Genomic DNA, 17723 nt, shown 5'->3' with positions numbered 1-17723 from the left:
GTCTAAACCATTTTCTGGGGGCAAGACTCACTGTGCCATTCATTAATCCAAAGGGAGAAGGATCTGCCCAGGAGTGTGCTAGTGAGGAAAACCATAGCGTCCAACTAAAGATAGCAGTCTTGAAAATATGTGGGGGGTGGAGGGTAAATTCAAGGTCACACTTTGTCCTCAAGCACAGAGATCAGCCAGCACAACTTCAGAAGCTATTGAATTATTTTTTAAAATAAGTTACCGCCTCCTTGAAATAAGTACAAAAATAGTAGGGATCCACCAAATAAAAATGTCTGCTGAGTCCTGGTTTTCCCTGGCGAAATGATGCGCAAGTTACCTGGGGCAAACGGCTATTTGAAAGTCTTATCCTGGAAGATGCAAATGTGAAGCAGCACAGATACCAAGATGCCATGTGGCTGGAGTTCCATGAGACCACACGCACAAACACAAGTTATCTGAAAAGGTTACTTATAAGACAGAGAACAATGGAAGAATAAGGAAATTATTTAACCCACCAACACCAACTTCTAAAAAGACCCTAGGGCCAGGTTTGAGCACGCCAACTAGTTTCAAAAATCTCCCTTCAAAGGGTTAAACCAGAAGACTCAAGAAGTTCCAGTCCCATTAGTTATACCATGAGGCCCATCCACCCTGGCAAAGCCAGGCAAGGCCAGGCAGACAGACGAAAATTGTATTAGGCTGCTCGCCCTCCACTACTGCATTCTGTTGGCATCTGTTCAGCTCTGAGTCTATATTAGTCCATGATTTGTTTAGCCTTTGGATTTAGGAGAATGGAAGCACTACGTGAGCAGGAAACAGGACTCTCATCAGAAGCTGGGATCTGTCGCCTTTCCCTTCCAGCACTGTTAGTGTCATATATCAACAGGCCCAGGAGAAATCAACATTTCAGGACAATCAGGTCAAAAGTGATATTCTTAGCACCACTTAACATGATTTTGATCCACCGGAAACAACTCTCTGGCTGTTGCACAGCCTCCTCTCCCATCTCCCCCCTGCACTCCCCTCCCATTCACTTTCTGCCACCTCAATTTACTCCCAGTTTAAGACCCCTCTCCAAGCACAAAACAGTAGCCAAGCTGGGGTCTGTGTGCCCATTATTCCTGAACAAGAGACTCTTCACAAAAAACACAGGCTTCTCTTTCTTTCCATATCTTTCAATCATTTTAGCAGCATTTCTTCTGCTCTTGTTTATCCTTTGCTTCCCACCTCCCCCAATGAATCAACCACCACCGCCGCCACCACCATCACCACCATCGTCATCACCACCATCACCACCACCATCAACATCATCATCATCATCATCATCATCATCATCATCATTGTCATTATCATCATCATCTAGGTTGGGGGAAGGGGTACAGAATATAAGACACAAGAGACCTACATATTGACATCATCATCATCATCATCATCATCTAGGTTGGGGGAAAGGGTAGAGAATAAAAGACAGAAGAGACCTACATATCGACATCATCATCATCATCATCATCATCATCTAGGCTGGGAGAAGGGGTAGAGAATACAGACACAAGAGACCTACACATTGACAATTCAAGCTTCAGGATCGGTGGCATTTCCTACCTGAATTGCAATCTGGTGCTCAATCGTTTTGTACGCTGAGTAATGTGTGCTCCCGGACTGAAAATGGAGCTGTAGAAAGAAACCAAATCAAAGCGTTCTGCTTATGTCACAAACTACAAGGAAACATCTTAAGCAGTTTATGAAAAGCAGACAAACCTTCCTAGATTGAACTGCAGCCTTGGCATTCAATCAAGACCTGTGTATTTTTATTTGTTGCTATGGATAAGATGATCATAATAATCTAAGGTAAAGTTAAAAAAAAAAAAAAAAAGCCCTATTCAATAAGCAAAAAGGGAGTGGGAAGGGGGCCAGGAGTGAGAATCAATAACATGAAAAGGGAAGACGGATGCCCATTAAGACATAAAGGAAGCCAGTGTGCTGAGCAGGATGCTGCAGAAAAATTAACTGTGCCGCAAAAGTCATCAGAATTGCAACATGTAGGCAAGAGGAAGAGACTGAGAGAGAAAGGGTTATGAGAAGCCACAAGACTGCCGCAGGTAGACAAGCCCCCCACAGTTCCAAGAGCTGGCTCTAGCTCGCCCACACAATGTGTCAGGCAGAATTCAGGGGCCACCCCGAGCTTTATACATTCTTTCACAACGACTCAGCCATGTGGCCCAGGACAGCTCCGTAGTCCACACTCCAGGGATCCACACCTCCCCAAAGAGGGTGTCAACCCCTGTCAAATAGCCACCATGTTTCCCAAAGAGAGACCACCACCTGCTCCATGGCCACTGAGTGAACATCCATCCTGGTTCATCAGACCCTGAATGGCAAAACACATACTGGAATCTCTCCTGGGCCTTTCCCTCGGAAGCCCCATCAGAGAAGTGTGTATTCCCAAATAGAAAGGGAGTACCAAGAGTCCTCATCAAATTCTTCCCAAATAACACTTGTTAATCTTGGGATCCTACCAACTGGAAAAACAAACACCATCTGCTGATTCCTTTCATAAACAATGCAACAATCACTAAAGGATCTCAACAATATCTGAAAATGCACTTTAATTTGCCATTTACACACAAATGATGAAGAATCCGATGGTCCTAAGGAATTGCTGCCCGTCCCTCTCATAGCAATAGGTCAATCAGTTATGTTTCCAAACAGACTGGTTTCATTATAACAAACTATTGCTATCACTACTACTATACTGTGACTATCACCATCACCAAAACACTTCTGTATTGCAAACCGCAACCCAGCCTGCAAGGTTTTTTTGGTCCAATTAGTGTATATCTTACTCCCTGCCAGAAAAATTATTCAGTCCATAAAAAAGAAAGGGGTGGGGGGACGGGGGGATTTCACAGAAGAACTTTTGAACCAAGTCAAAATAAACACAACATAGCAGTAATCAAATATTTTTAAATAGTCTAAAGCCATACTGCTCACGGCGTAAGGCTGTAAGTTCCCATTTTAGGATACAGTGGGTTCTGGGAGCATTTTATCTGTCACAAATAAACAAAAATACCTCCTGTACAGATTATGAGTCTGCTTGCCTGGGAACATAAAATAACATTAATCAAAGTTAAAGAGGGCACAATAAAGGTAGGCCCCCCAAAAAGTATTTATTCACCTGTGAAAGCAGAGGAATAAACCATATTCCCTAAAAGAAGCCCAGACCAACGCTGAGCAACTGAAAACACGCCCCCCACGCACACAGTCCCCCCACACACTCAGAAGCAGGTCATCCAAAGTGGACTGCTGAAAAGGAAAACTGGAGTTGCACTCTTTGCTCCCCCCCCCCATCCTTTTTGTGAAAACTGCACATCAGTAAGCGGGGACTACACTAATTACTGTGGCAATTCTGCATCGTGTTAAAACAACTTTTGTGCCAGAGACAGGTTCCTCTGCGAGTTTGGAATTCTTGGCTGGAGAGCAACTCTTGTCTGGGGCGGGGGTGGGGTGGGGGTGGGGGTCCTCCTTCTAAGTAGAGAAGGCAACACTAACAAAGTATCGCCCTTCCCTTCTCAGTGGGTTTTTTTTCTCCTCTTTTGCCTGATTCAGAGCTTACTGGAAACTTGTCCAGGCTTTGCTTCCCACAGACCCTGCGGAGCCCTGGGCAATCTGTGCTCAGGGTAACCACAGGAATCTTATATTGTCAATTAAGACTGAATGGACACCTGATAACTAACTATAGGTCGTGGAAACAAAATTTCATATAATCACAGCCTTATGAATGCATTAATGACACTGTGGCTAATCCAAATTCAATTTTCACTTGTCGGGTTCCATTCTTAATCCTGGCGTTTGTCACCACCCGAAAACAACACAACCCAGAGAGAAAGCTGCAATGAAACAGGAAATGTGCAGCTGCAAAGTCCTGAGGACTCCGGGACAAAGTTCATTTAACCTTCCCACGCGCACCCTAACACCCCCAAGCACTGCCACTCCCCTCCTCCGGTGTCCAGCCGCGCAGAATAACCCCGACCAGCGCAAGCACCGGCCGGGCCGCCTTCACGCCCAGCCAGGAACCCCTGTGTTGGAAGGATTTCGAGCTCAACGCCCGCCCAACGACAGCAACGAAGCCTTAGCCATTTTTCTTGTTTCTCCTTTGGGTTTTCCACCCCTTCTTTTCCCAAAGACTCCTTTCTAAAACATATTTTAAACTGCTTTTTTCCTTCCTTGTAAAAGACAAAGATGCTTGTTCATACAGTCTAGCTTTTGAAGACAGCTAAAATACCAGAACCCTGTAAAAACCTGGTATTCTAAGCTGGAACAAGAGGTGAGATGGTTGGCCCTCTGCTTTTTGGAAGAGATGGAGAGGCTGAGAGAGCCAGGACAAGACAGAGCTGACTAAGGCTTATCCAAGGCTTATCTGAGTGTGAGAACTACGCTCCCACAATCCTCAACTCTTGGGACCGCCCTGCTGTTGGTCACCCGCGCCACTCACGTCACTCACCCCCTCATCCAGCCACTGTGGCTGTTAGACCCTGGCCTTGCAACAGACAGAGCCTAACTCAGTATCTCCCTCCCAAGGTGTCACTCAGTGAGAACTCCAGTACTTCCCATTAATTCCTTCCTGTGAAACTCTCAACAACATAAACCTTCCCTGCCTGTACGTTTGTTTACAGTGGCCAAGCCTACCCACCCATTCCAACACCCAAAGGTGACCCAGCCCTCCCTTGTCCAGAGGAAGCACCAGGGGGACCTAGCTGTGCTGGACACAACTCTCCAGCCACAGGAAAACCAACATGCTACGGTCAACCGCTTCCCTCGTTATCAGCATATCTTGATTTCTCTCATTGCATTTCCAATCACTGCTACTGGCCCTCAATGCAGTGTCTCAAGATACAAGACATCAGAGATTTGCAGCGATGGGAGGAAAGGGAATAACCAGAGACTTCATCCCCAAAGGCAACTAAAAAAAAAACTGAAATCCTACGTTAGTTTTCCCAGCTCTAAGTGAACTTCCAATGGGATGAAAATTAATTTTTGATGCCTGTTCATTCCACTTTATTGGGAAGGGGTGGGGCATTTGCTCTATTTTCAGCTTAATGAATTGCTCAACTTTTTTTTTATTAAAAATAATAATAATAAATGCAGATTCATTTCCTACAAGGTTCTGATTTTTTGGTGCACTTCCCTTCCTTTTTTACCCTGTAGCTACCATTATGACCCACTTGAAGTTTAATTTCCATGGCGTTAGCTTAAAACAAAGAACACTTTAAAAAATAAAAATAAAAATACCTAAGACTTTTTTTCTTAGGTCATCAGTCATATGCAGGACAGGAACAGCACCCCTATGTTGGGAGCCTCTTACCTGTAATGAGAAGTCAACTTCTGACCAGGACTCAGGGCTACTGCCTGGCCTTTTAAAAAAGTGTTAAGGGGGCCTCTGACTTCCCCTAAGAGGGCACAGCCAGCACTGACTGGTAGGTACGTGGGCTCAAGCTTTCCTGCAAAGACCTAGACACCAGAACACGTAGACCATCCTAAAACAACACCTTAGTTAGACAAAGGCATCTCTTTTTCACTTCCCGGCATCCTCCAGAAATCCTGCGGCAACAAAACGCATGCCTTTCGACACGAGAACAACCTCTCCCACTGTCTCCCTGTTCCATCAAATGTCTATTTACCCTCATTAATTTCTTTCTTTTCTTTTTCCTCAACCTGAAACCATCAGCTATGAGTCAGAGAGGATCATTAACTTTTACAGCTTCCACACACATCCACCTACTCACATTTGGGGAAAGAAGTATTGACTTGCAACATTGCCCGAGACCAAAATTCTGTAAGAAGAAAAAGAGGGGAAAAAAATTGCTTCAAGAAAGTTGCATCCATAGGTCTATGGGGGGATGCTACACATTCACTGTTTTTCCACTGTTTTGCTGCAATCACTTGCAAAATAAAAAAGAAATATTGAAGTTAAACTTGGTGATGGTGATCGGCATTTCTGGGTTGATTTTTTTTATTTGAAGAAAACCTAAATGATTTTCTTTAAACATTAACACAAAGTTCTTAAACTGCTTGGGGGAGAGGGGAAGGTTATAAAGTGAATCAAGTTTCCTGCTCCTGAACAAAACTCATCTCTAGCATACAAAACCACGCAGGCTCTAGGGCTGAGACATGTTCCTAACACAGCATTTTTCATTAAAAGTTGCTACACTAACACTCTTAAAATGATGCCCCATCATTACTCCACTTAGCAGTCACAGTGCTGCAACTCATAACGAATTAATTTGCATTAATGTGGGTTTCATGTGTCCTTCCCTGGGTATGCCATTGTGATTTAGGCTTAATAAAACTGACACAACACTAACATAGTGTCTTTTATTTCACTTTCTAAAACAAACCAACCCACCCCAAGACCCACACAAATCCTCTCGATTTTTAAAGCATTTTACTAATATATTTAGTACATCATAATTGGCCCAGCACGCAGGATCCTAGTTATCTTCTCAGTAAATATTTATAGCATCACTCTTTCCCATTCATTCTGCATTTTCTTAGAGAATCTCACTGTAGCCTACATCTGCAATTCATTGACTTTACAATTTACCACATGTTGGGATGGGAGAGGTCTTAGCTCCATTTGAATCACTACACAAATATGCAAGTGATTTATCGGTTTCAAACTGAAGACTGCAAGAGAAGGACTCCACTTTTCCTGAACATTACTTCTTCTGGCAGACCATGAACAATTACAGTTCGTACTAATTAAGCTCTGTAAATGTGCTGTGCCCTGCTAATGCCTACCAGGCCTCAAATTTATTTTCATGATGCCAAACTTTAGCGAGCAATTTTAACTCCTTCAGAGCTGCTCCCACTAATAGCCGTTCCTTCCCCCTTTAGACTGCACCGTTTGAGGCTTCTTCACAACAACAGAGTAAAATATAAGGGGCTGAATTACCAGCCCGAAATCAGATGTGCCCCAGGAAGGAAAAGCTATCCTGGGAAAACCGAAGAACACCAGGGCTGATAACCCGTTCAAAGATCCCACAGCCCCATCTTTGTAATGAGCTGTTAAGGGATTCATATCTGTCCCGGAGGGCTAGTAAGTTTCTGCATTCCATTGATTAGAAAATAAAACCTTTCAGCCTCCGTCTTTAAGTTTGGGTTGGATGCAGAGGAGTATCCCGTCAGAAATGATGGAGCCATCAGACCCCCTTCAAGTTTCCCACACACCTCAGAACCCTGCTCCCCTTTACCATGTGGTCAGCTCATAACACACAGAACAGTGCAGTTTTAAAAACTAAATTAAAATCGGCAAAATAATTGGCCTTTGGGACCCCATCGGAATCTCGACCACAAATGCCCCACCCCCAGATCATCACACAATAACTGATAGGAAACATATCTGTGGCCAGATCCTCACTTTAGGTGAGGAGTGCACTGGGACCAGTCTCTGCTGAGCAAAGCAATCAGTTTTTAACAGCAGCGCTCCCCCACGGCCCTCCCACCTCTCATAAGAAACTTCTAAACCCCAGTTTCGACCAAGACATTCCTCAAACCCGAATCTGTGTCCCATCTTCCAATACTTTCCTAATCTTAGTCCAGCATCTTTTCTGCCTCCCTAGGGGACATTTCTGGGCTGCTACCCCACCCCCAGACACCAGTGTACATTTCCCAAATCAGTGACCTTCCCATCCCCAGCATAAACCTGGATTGTTTTTTCTCATTTATTAATTTATTTTAATCGACTCTCCTCACCCTCACTTACAAAAAAAAAAAAAAAAAGGCCCTCCCGTTAACTAGTGCACTATGCAACGTGTGTACTTTCCCTTCCAGCTCAGTGGAACATCATATAAATTACAGAGCAGCCTCCCCTATCAGGTTTCTCTAAGTATTCTGGGAAATATGCACAATATAGGCAACATAGTCCCCCCCCACCAAAAAAAAAAGGGGAGAAACCAGAAGGGAAAAGATGCAAACACCTAGAGCAACTTTGCTTTTGAAAAAGGCATTTGTGCAGAGCCCCCCACTGAATTTCCATCCCTGAAAGTGCTCTTTATAAATGTGTATAACAATAGCCTAGAGGAAAAGTACAAGTCAGCTGCCAAGGAGGGGGTGTCTGTCTCAGTCAGCTCAGATTGCAGAGGTGGGGGTCAGAGGAGGAGGGAGGGCAGCATTTGCGATGGGCTTCCCCCCCATCTCGTTGCTTATAATTAGTGAGAGAAATTTGAGCTACTGCCAATGTCTGCGGACCTTGAATATTATAAGGCCAACGTGGCGTCAAATATCTTAACATTCATAAGTGTTATGGGCTGTAAATAAAGCCTGTGGATTTATGACCCGGTGGCGCTTGCCAGCGAAGGACTGGGGCACATTTCTTTCAGCAGACCTGTCGAGGTGCAAGTTTGCCTTTGGTTGTAAAATTAACCATTTCCTTCACAAATGTGCTCAATTATAAGTCAGAGTTGAAGATTTACTTACACGGTTGCCAATATTCACTCCCAGAAGAAACTCAGACGCCCCCATCACACCCCCCCTGCAAAAATAAAAGCCTCCAGAATCTGATTGACCCCTCCTTTTCAGAACTTCTGTACTGTGTCACCTCCAAACAGTTATAAATGCGGTTAAAGATATTATCTAATTCCACTTACCAAGACTAAAAAGCTTACAACCTACTTCCTTGGAAAGTGCTTATTTATTTGGCAAGTCTATGGTTTATATGTTTAAAAAAAAAAAAAAAGCCAAAAGAAAAAAAAAGAGAGTAAATCACTCCTTGCCTGAAGTCTCGTCCCTTCCCCCAATATAATGTCATCTACTTCCTGTGCAGGAGAGAGCCTTTGCTAAATCCAGGTTGTCTCATACTTAACTGCCAATAAACCAACTTCCACATAACTTCCAGACAGCTGGGGAAAAGGTCCTCGGGAGTTTTAGTCATGGTCCAGAAACACGCGTCCGCACAAAAATTTGCAGCTGTCCTTTCTCTCCCGTGCATTTTTAATATGCTTTGGGGGGCCCCTGTTGTGAAGCCTCTGACAAAATGTGAAATCCTCTTAGATGCCTCCTAGTCGACCCACTGTGCTCGTGCGAGAGAAGTGGCACCAGCATTTCCCACCCAAGAACTCTGGGCACTTTTTGCAGGCACATGGGCACCTCGTGGGATGGAAAGGGGCATTCAAAACCCGGAAAGACTTCTGCTGTCATCTTTAAAAGCACAGCCTCCGGTGCAACTATTAAAATGCGAGTTTTCTAAAGCAAATATTTTTGCGCGGCTCCCAGAACAGCCTTCTTGATCTGCCAACTCCCCGACACCTTCCTGTAACTTTTTCACAGCTTGCTAAGAGACAGAAAGCTGACCAACTTCCAGCAGGGACTCCCAATGAAATCCATTATCAGTCAAATTCAAATCAACGTGCAAAACTCCTCAGCGAGAACCAGGCTTGTCTTCCTCTAAATCTTCCCTCAGATAGGGGGCATCAGTGAAAGCTACTTCCCTTTCAGCCGTCAAAAGTTTCCAAAAACACTTCTTCCAGAGAAGCACTTTAGGCTCCCAACTGCTTAATAGTTTGTTTCTGGCATTTCAGAAAGCTTTAAATTCAACAAACGGCAAAGCGCTGGCATATTAAATTTATAATCATTAAAATATGACTTACTGGGTGAGTGTTGAACCCATAATCCATACTGCAGACATTAAACCCCAACCTATAAAGATTAGCACTGAATTAATGCCGTGGCGGTCAGATTGAAATCTAAACATGTTCGCCATAAATATTTCGGAAGGAGATGAAAAACAATTAGCATAAATACCAAAGAAGGGCAAGAACACCTGTTCTTTTTCAGGGTGATAAGCATTTTATTGTTCTCTATTTAAAATGTAATGACCTGTGTAATTACAGTAATATTACATTGTTATGTAGGGGCTTGGAATGTCACACTTTGAAAAGTGTTGTCAAAACAATCGGGGGTGAAGGTGGGGGGTGGGAGGACAACAGGGAAGGACCACCATTAACCCTTCACACCCCAAGGTCTAGCTCTTTTGTATTAGAAAGAATTAGGTTGTTTGAGGGAGTAGAAACCATCCATTTTTCACAAGGCAGAAAGAGAAGTTGCCTGGCTAAACAGAACCCCAGTGAACAGGCCCCTCTTGGTTTCCTTTATATGCTGAATTCCAAGTTCAAAAATGAATTCAAGATGCTGCTTATTTATTTGTTCAAACTAGTAGCAAACAGCTCAGTTGAAAAGCAAACAACTTTGGATAAAAGATGCAAGAACTCTTAACGATCAGGTCCTGAAAAAGAAATTCAAACCTCACTAGAATTTCGACCACACCGTATTCCCATTTCTGGTTTGGCAGGAGGGAAAAAGAAAAGCAACACTACTTTTTCCTATCAACTTTAATATGGTAACAGTATTCTTATCTTTAACATACAAATGTTACCACAATTCTAATATTTGCAGTTCTATCACTTCCCATCTACTTAACTAGACCGCTCTCCTTAATGCATTTTTGTATTCAAATCTGTCTTTTTATAAGTCATTCCTATTACTGTATCAAAGACTAAATTAATGTTATGCAGAAATCTTTGTTGCTTTAAAATAAAATTATTACTATCAAGCTTTATGGCGTCTTCCGCAATTAAAGCATTATTCTTGAGATAATGTATTATTCATCATAAGCCGATTTAATGATACTCCTTAATTCTTTACATTCTTAAATAGAAAAGCAGAAATCAGGGATCGAAAGAGTTGGCTTTTTAAAGGATGAAGCTGCTTACAGGTATACTCATAAGCAACGGAAAATGTAGCAGAAACACCACCATCAAGGAGGGTCAGGATATGAATTAAGCATAGAGCTAATTTGTCTTTACACCTTGCCCTGCAAAACACCCTCTATGAAGCACTAAGAATTTCAGATAGGCATGAAAAGACCGCTGTCTTGCCTATAGATTCCTCCGGCAGCTGTATCAAATCTGGAATTGCAAGCTGGCCCCTCTGATCCAAGACGTCAGGAGTGACACACAACAGCTTCTCGTCCTCATTTCCACTGCTCTGCTGCCCAGCCTAAATAAATAACTTTAATTTTGGAGCACATAATCTAACCCAGGTAACAGATAGGAAGGCGGAAGGGGCAGTGCACACAAAAATGTCAGTTGGTGTTTGACATGCAAATACTGAAAACTGCCTACTGAGTTCAGAAATGTCTTTTCAGACTCAGTCTGATGTCACAGCAAAAGGCCACCTGCTAGGTCCACAATTAAAATAACTAGACTCCGTCTCTTTCTATAATGCCCACAAAGAGGACCGAAGGATGGGAGCCCTCCTTTTCACACCAGGAAATCGTTTATTTGCCTCTAACAATTTCCCTATTTCCTAATTACAGCACAACACAACCGCTCAAGTTTTCGGAGATAGTATGGCCAGACTGCCAGCAGTCACAGACGGGAGTTTGCAAAGAGTCAAGAAAGCCAGCAAGCCCGCCATCCAAGCTCAACATTCAGATGGCCTTTCAGATGGCCAAGTGGATTTTAAAATAATACCATGGCAGGGGGACAGGGGGAGGGTAAGAAATTCTCATGGTTACTTTGGAATGTTGCTTGGTCGGGTTGGTGAGTACACAAACCATCCGATTCTGGGCCGAAAGCTCCCGGTTTAAGATGCCCTCAAGCTCCCAAGAAAAATACAATACAGCCATAGCCGGGTGTGCTTCCCCCCAGCGCCCGGCCCCTGCAGCCTGAAAGAGCTGGCCCTGCAGGAAGAGGTCCGGCCGCAACGTTCTCCCAGCTTCCCAAGCATGCAGAAAGAAGCCTGAGCGCAGGGGAGGGAAGAATAATTATTTCTCCTTCCTAGCCATAAAAAATGACCGGTTTAGCATGCCCTTGCTATTTTTGCTGGGGCCCCAAAAACAAGTCAAACCTGATAGTGAATATTTTAATGCTTAAAAACACTTGTAGATCTGATCGACTCCTGTCCGGCAAGCCCTCGGCCATTAGCCCTGAATCAACGGCTGCTGAACAGTGGATGCATTATTTCAAATGGCTATCTCCAGTTACCGAAAAAGAAAAAACAAAAGTAACGTGTGTAAATAAAAGGTAGAAGGACCAAAACCAGAGAAGGTGCAACTGACAATCCCGGGAAACCGGGCACAAACGGCTAGTGACTGCGTCTAGAGATTCTCAATCCAGGTTTTTTTGAGGATGGGGAGGGGGTTCAAGGCAAGGGCAGGGGGGCAGAGGCCATCCAGGAAGGTGATGAGCCTTATTAACAAATGTCAGCGGTGGGTGCCTGACGCAGGCTACGAAAAGCGGCCCAGGAGCCTGGCACCCCGCGCCACCATGGGGGCCCCAAAGTTCGGAGGTCCACGATCAGCAGACCACTCCCTTAAGGAGAGGCGCCCTTGGCCTCCTCTCTACCCCCTTAGGCCCGGACGTCCTGGTATCTGCCTCCCCTCCCCCAAGGCCCACTGAGCTGGCGAACGAAGACCCGCTCCAAGCCCGAAGGCACCAAATTCCCTAGAAATACATCAAGTCCGCTCGGCAGAGGCCATGACGGGTGCCCACAAACCCAGAACCCCGGCCACAAGGGCCTCCCCACCCCGCGCGGCCCGGGAGAGCCTGCAGCCAGCGCGCCGGGCAGCCGAGCCCGCCAAGGCGCCCAAGGCGCTCGCGGCCCTGCGGGGTGGCCACAGGAGAGGAAGCACAGAGGCCCCAAGTTTGCAGTGGGACCACTCTGCCAAGCATGACCTTCCAGGGCAAAGGGGAAGGAGGGCTATGAGCCGGCGATCAGCACTAGAAAGCAAAACAAATAACTGGCCGAAAGAGAAAGCCGAAGCGCTTCTCCGGGGCCCCGGGCTCCGCGCGCTTGCTCGCTAGTTTTCAAGTCCAACGCCTTGAGAAAAATTCACTCTCCTCCCGCGCACCCCGCGCAGCCTGGTCACTGAGTCCCTGGCAGCGGCAGCCAAGGGGTTAACCGGGGAAAGCCCAAGACGCCACAGAAGAGGGAAGAGAGAGAGAGAGAGGGAGAAAAGAAAGAGCCACACAGTCATCTTCCCAGCGTGAAGAAACAAACAACACCACCAAAGGGGGAGGGGACAATCAGAGCGCAAAAAAAGTTCTTCTGATTTCTTTCCCCCCCAACAAAGCCCTGCAGGGAAAGAAAGGTCTCCCCAACATCACGAGGCAGCAAACTGAAAGCAAGAACATGGCGAAGTGCAAACAAATCCAGTCCACAAAAGGCAGAAAAGTTTGGAGAGTTTCGGGCGGCTGGGCCACGAGCGGGGGAGGGGAGGCAGGGAGGGGAGGAGGCGGGGAGGGGGAGGGAGAGGAGGGGGAAGGAGGGGGCAGGGCAGGGGCCGCATGCGGGGCCGGGCTGGCGGGTAGCGGGCGGGGGCCGGGCGCGGAGACACTTACGGTTCGGGCGGTGGGCGAGAGAGATCCGTTGGGGAGGTAGGGGCTCGTCAGGTCGGGGATCATGATGAAGGGGTAGCCGGGATACGGTGGCCCCTTAAAGAGCCCTCCATCTTGCCTCTTGGCCGCTAACATGGCGGGGCGACGAGGGGACGGCGGCGGCCGCGCGGAGCGGGAGAGATCGAGGAGAAACTTTTTAGAAAGTGGCCCAAGTGTCCGGCCGCCCCGACCGGGCCGGCGCAAGGCCGGGCCGAGCGGGGCGCGGGGCCCGGACGCGCGGGGCGGCGGGCCCGGGGGGGCAGCTCCGGGCGGCTGCGGGGCACGCGGGGCGTACTCACCTTCTTCCAAACTTTCCCGGGATTTATCTCGGAAACTTTCGGAGCGAGGCGGAGGCCGTCTTTCCGCCTTCCCGGAGGGGTGGAGGTGGGGAGGGCGAGGGGCAAACGCCACGCAGGGGTGGGGAGAAGGGGGAAGAAAAAGAACCGGCGGGGTGGGGGGTTTGGGGGGGAGAGAAAAAGAGGGTTACAAGTTTTTGCAATGGTGGCACGGCACGCACACGCCGCTCGCCCGGCCCCGCGGTGCCCGGCCGCCGCCCCCAGCCCCGATTTCTCCCCTTTAAGCAACATTTGCCAAGCCCAGGAAATAGATTAAAAACCCCACCAGCCCGAGGGGCTTTTCCTACCTCGGAATCGGAGGAGCTGTTTTGATTCGTTTCTGATTCATTGACTAGAGACGATTTGACATCAGCTAAATCCCTCTCCGCCGAGGAGTTTTCGGAGCTCTTCTCCTCCTGCTCGCCCTCGTCTTTGAAGGAAATCAGTTCGTCGTTGGCGCCTAGGTCATCTCCTCCACCGCCGTTCAGCTGCGGCATTTTTTTTTTCACCCACCAGCAGCAATTTTGGAAGAAAAATGAAGGAGGAAGAAAAGCCAAAAAAATACCCCAAAAAAGTTTTGTCCCCCCCCAAAAAAATATTGCAAGAAAAAGACCAGTCCAAGGTGAACTTTTTTTTTTCAGCTTTGGGGTCTTTTTCTCCTGGGGAGGGGAAAGAGGGAGGAGGGGAGGGGAAGGGGGGGAGATCTTCTGCACGCGTGAGTTTGGGTTTCTTTTTTCTCTCGTTCCCAAGGATCCGATCAATGTGCAAAAAAATAATAAATAAAAAAAGGGGGGTAAAAAAAAAAAACACCACCAACAACAAGAAGTCAGATATAAAGAGTAAAGGGGGGGGAAGCCGAAGATACAGGAGGAGCTCGTGCCGCTCGAATTTGAGTGAGTTGAAGTTAGACTGAGAGCTTTTCAGTTCAAAGGCGGCGCTGATTGACAGATAGAAAAAGGGGGATCGAAATCCGGAGGAATGGAGTAGTCTGGGAGCGGAGATTATTGACAGGGCGAGAGGAACACACTCGCTTAATGAGATGCCGGGGGCGGGGCCGGGCCGGTGACGTGTGCATAAATAAACAGCCGGGGTGGGCGGGGCGGGGGCGGCTAACAATGATCCTTTCGGGCGCCGGGAGCGGGAGGAGGAGAGGGGCGGGGGAGGAGGGGGGGGGGCAGAGAGATGGAAGGAGGAGTGTGCTCGAGGGGGGAGAGGCCTGCGCAGAGTGTGCGACCCCGGGAGTCTGAGCGAGGGGACCGGGACTCTTTCCGGGGAGGTGTGGGGGCGGCCTCAGAAAGACAATGCGGAGTGGGAGAGGAGGGGAAGGGGGTGGCGACCAAGTCAGGAATCGGAGCCGAGGAAGGCGGAAGGAAAGCCCACTTGGGGGGCGGGGATGGGGAGAGGCCCAAAAAAAGTGCACTTTAGAAATATTAGAAATAAGTCTAAAGGATGGGTGAAAGGAGGGTATTCCTGCGAAAGGGGTGTATGGGGGGGGGGTTCTTAGTGGTTAATCCAGCAGTGAAATCAGCCCCCCTGGGCCGGGATGTAACAGAAGTGGTCAAAAAGAAAGATCAGCCCTCCACTTTCAGCGGGGTTGGGGAAGTGGAGGGCTGGGCAGAGTTCCTGGTCATATGCAGTGAAAGAAACTTAACCCACGAGGTCTTCCCTCCCTTTTTTGTTTATTAATAGTGAATCATTTCATTAAATGTCTCACTAGAACAAATACGCCAAGATTACTTTTTATCCAAAAGTCAAATATTGTAGTGTTTGTCCGGGGCATTAAAAATACCTTTAAGAAAAATACATAATTCTTTTCAATGTAGTCTTGTATGTGTGTGTGTGTGTGTTTTCTTTTTTCCCTTTTTTTTTTTTTTTTTTTTTTACTGACGTCTCAGGTGGTAGGAAATGAGCTAGGATTCAAAGTCCTTTCTGACTTTGGAGGTGAAAAGTTTGGGCGTTAACACCACCAGGGAAAATAAAACTGAAAGTTCACCAACCCCTGGGATCAGAGGTGCTGGAGCCTTTCTCCAAGGGGGTCTGAAATGAAATCCCGGAAATACTGACCCAATAATCAAGATGTAGATGGCTCCAGCAGGAAATTGCTAACCAAGTTGATGCTGGAAAACCTCAGGGAGGAGATGGAAAACCTGGGGTTTGAAGCAGGTATTTGTTGATTTTTAGGCACTCTCCCGGGGAGCAGATTGATTTGCTGCAAAATGGGGAACAGAATTATGTTAAAAGGGAAAAGGCCTGGCTTCCAAAACACAGTGTCCCTGGATGGTGGAGCAAGAACATTCATTTTCTTTCAAATATCCAATGAGAAGTGGACTGGAAACTCCAACATGAAAGGGAGACAAAAAGAATCAGAAAAGGAAAAAAGAAATCGGTAAGAACTAGCAAATTGTGTGTTAGGAAGTGTTGGGCTAGGGTCCATGATATATTACGTTATCCCACCCATCCCTAAAAAAAAAAAAAAAAAAAAAAAAAAAAAAAAAAATCTCATCTGCTTTTCAGCCAGCTCATCAGCACCTAAGATTTCCAAAAGAAAGCAAATTTACCATGTAGTATTAGGGAGTTTGGGGTTTCAGCAAAACTGTTTAATAAGCTAAGGTCTCAGAAAGGCAACTACTAAAAATAATGATACTAAGATTGACAAGGCCCATGAATTCCCCTGCAATGGAAAAAATTCACAACCACATTTGCACACTAAACAATAAGATGCAAGCAAAATAAAAATGTGCACAGAGGGTGACAGACTAGAATCACTGTAACTCCCAACTTTACTATTAATCAGAAAATCAGAAGTAGAGAAGAAGCCTGAGAAGAAGTAAAACAAATGTGTACATTTAATCAGACAGGATTGAGTAGGAGACAAAGCACAGGACTAATTAGTCTCAGCAGGTAGGACTAACCTTCAGACTTCATAAATAAATAAGGCGGGCACAGTTTCTAAGAGGGGGAGTGAGACAGAAAGGGGATTAATTCAAGACACCAAGTAAAAACATGAAGAATGAAATGCATGTACAAATGGATTTAACAGTTTCCTTTTTTAGGTCTTTTCACTTGGTTGCCTTTAGATTTATACATTTAGCAAATTACCATGGTTTTTCATACTTGCTAATTGTCACATGTATATTTAGTGTGCCTAAGTCTGTGTACAGCTTAGACTCTCCTAAGGCCCATTTTAAGGGCTTATTTACTTTAACTGGAACACATTTATAGTAACTCAATTTTATGGCAATTTCTTTCTCCTGTATGGTGGTATTTTGTTTTTTAATCTAACCCTGATCTGAATTAAGTTGGATAATGAGGTCTTCTATGTCCTTTACAGGACTACCTGGATAATAAAAGCTCATAAATATACTAACTTGAAATTTTAAAGAGTGAGTTTATGGTTTTTAATGTCCTGGCCTGCATTTTTATCGTATGTAAATATAAGCGCTTTCTTCCTATCATCAGTAACCACATATATTTTGGCATATCCTTATATTTCTCATTCAAAGGAAACTCTTGAATCTTTCCTTCTTTAAATCTCTGATTTAATCGAGCAATTAAAAGTAATTTCACGATAGCACGTGTGCCACGTTTAATTTCGTTACCTCGTGCCATAAAAATGCTTGTAGAGACCAGCAGGCTCTCAAAGGGTCAATAACCTCAGAGTCTCCAGTCTCCAAATGGGCTTCAGGTGATGTCAGGATGGGGGGTGGGGTAGGAGTTGGGCATGCCACTGCAATTGGCAAAAGGCAAGGTAACATAATATTAAAAAAAAAAGTCAAGTTGGCCCACAATGTGAACATGTGATTTATAGATTTGATGTGAAGTTTTAAACAACCATTGGCATGTGTCCAGGTTGAGGCAACTCGGACACTTTTTTTTTTTAATGTTTTTAAATATGACTGCTCATTTGTGAGAAAGAGAAACATCGATGTGAGAGAGAAATGCCGATTGGTTGCCTCCCATCAGC

The 17723-nt window shown here is 45.8% G+C and overlaps 1 protein-coding gene across 27 annotated transcripts in view; it reads right to left on the bottom strand.

Moving 5' to 3' along the window:
* Positions 1-14678, bottom strand: part of TCF7L2 (transcription factor 7 like 2) — a 188860-nt gene extending 174182 nt beyond the window's left edge. For 14 of the 27 annotated variants that reach the window (XM_090278610.1, XM_090278613.1, XM_090278611.1 and 11 more), the window contains exons 1-3: positions 14068-14311; positions 13724-13790; positions 13389-13513 (exon numbers count right to left, since the gene is read on the bottom strand). In XM_090278610.1, coding sequence (XP_090134736.1) covers positions 13389-13513; positions 13724-13790; positions 14068-14256 — 381 coding nt within the window. In that variant the 5' untranslated portion in view covers positions 14257-14311. Of the gene's footprint in view, positions 1-1593; positions 1663-13388; positions 13514-13723; positions 13791-14067 lie in introns of all 27 variants that reach the window. The other 13 variants (XM_090278601.1, XM_090278603.1, XM_090278602.1 and 10 more) reach the window with 2 other exon arrangements.
* Between the last annotated feature and the right edge of the window lie 3045 nt (positions 14679-17723).

This window comes from Furipterus horrens, unplaced genomic scaffold (assembly GCF_987537825.1).
Source record: "Furipterus horrens unplaced genomic scaffold, mFurHor1.1.pri manual_scaffold_5, whole genome shotgun sequence".
NCBI lineage: Eukaryota > Metazoa > Chordata > Mammalia > Chiroptera > Furipteridae > Furipterus > Furipterus horrens.
This window is presented reverse-complemented; position numbering and strand designations above follow the sequence as displayed.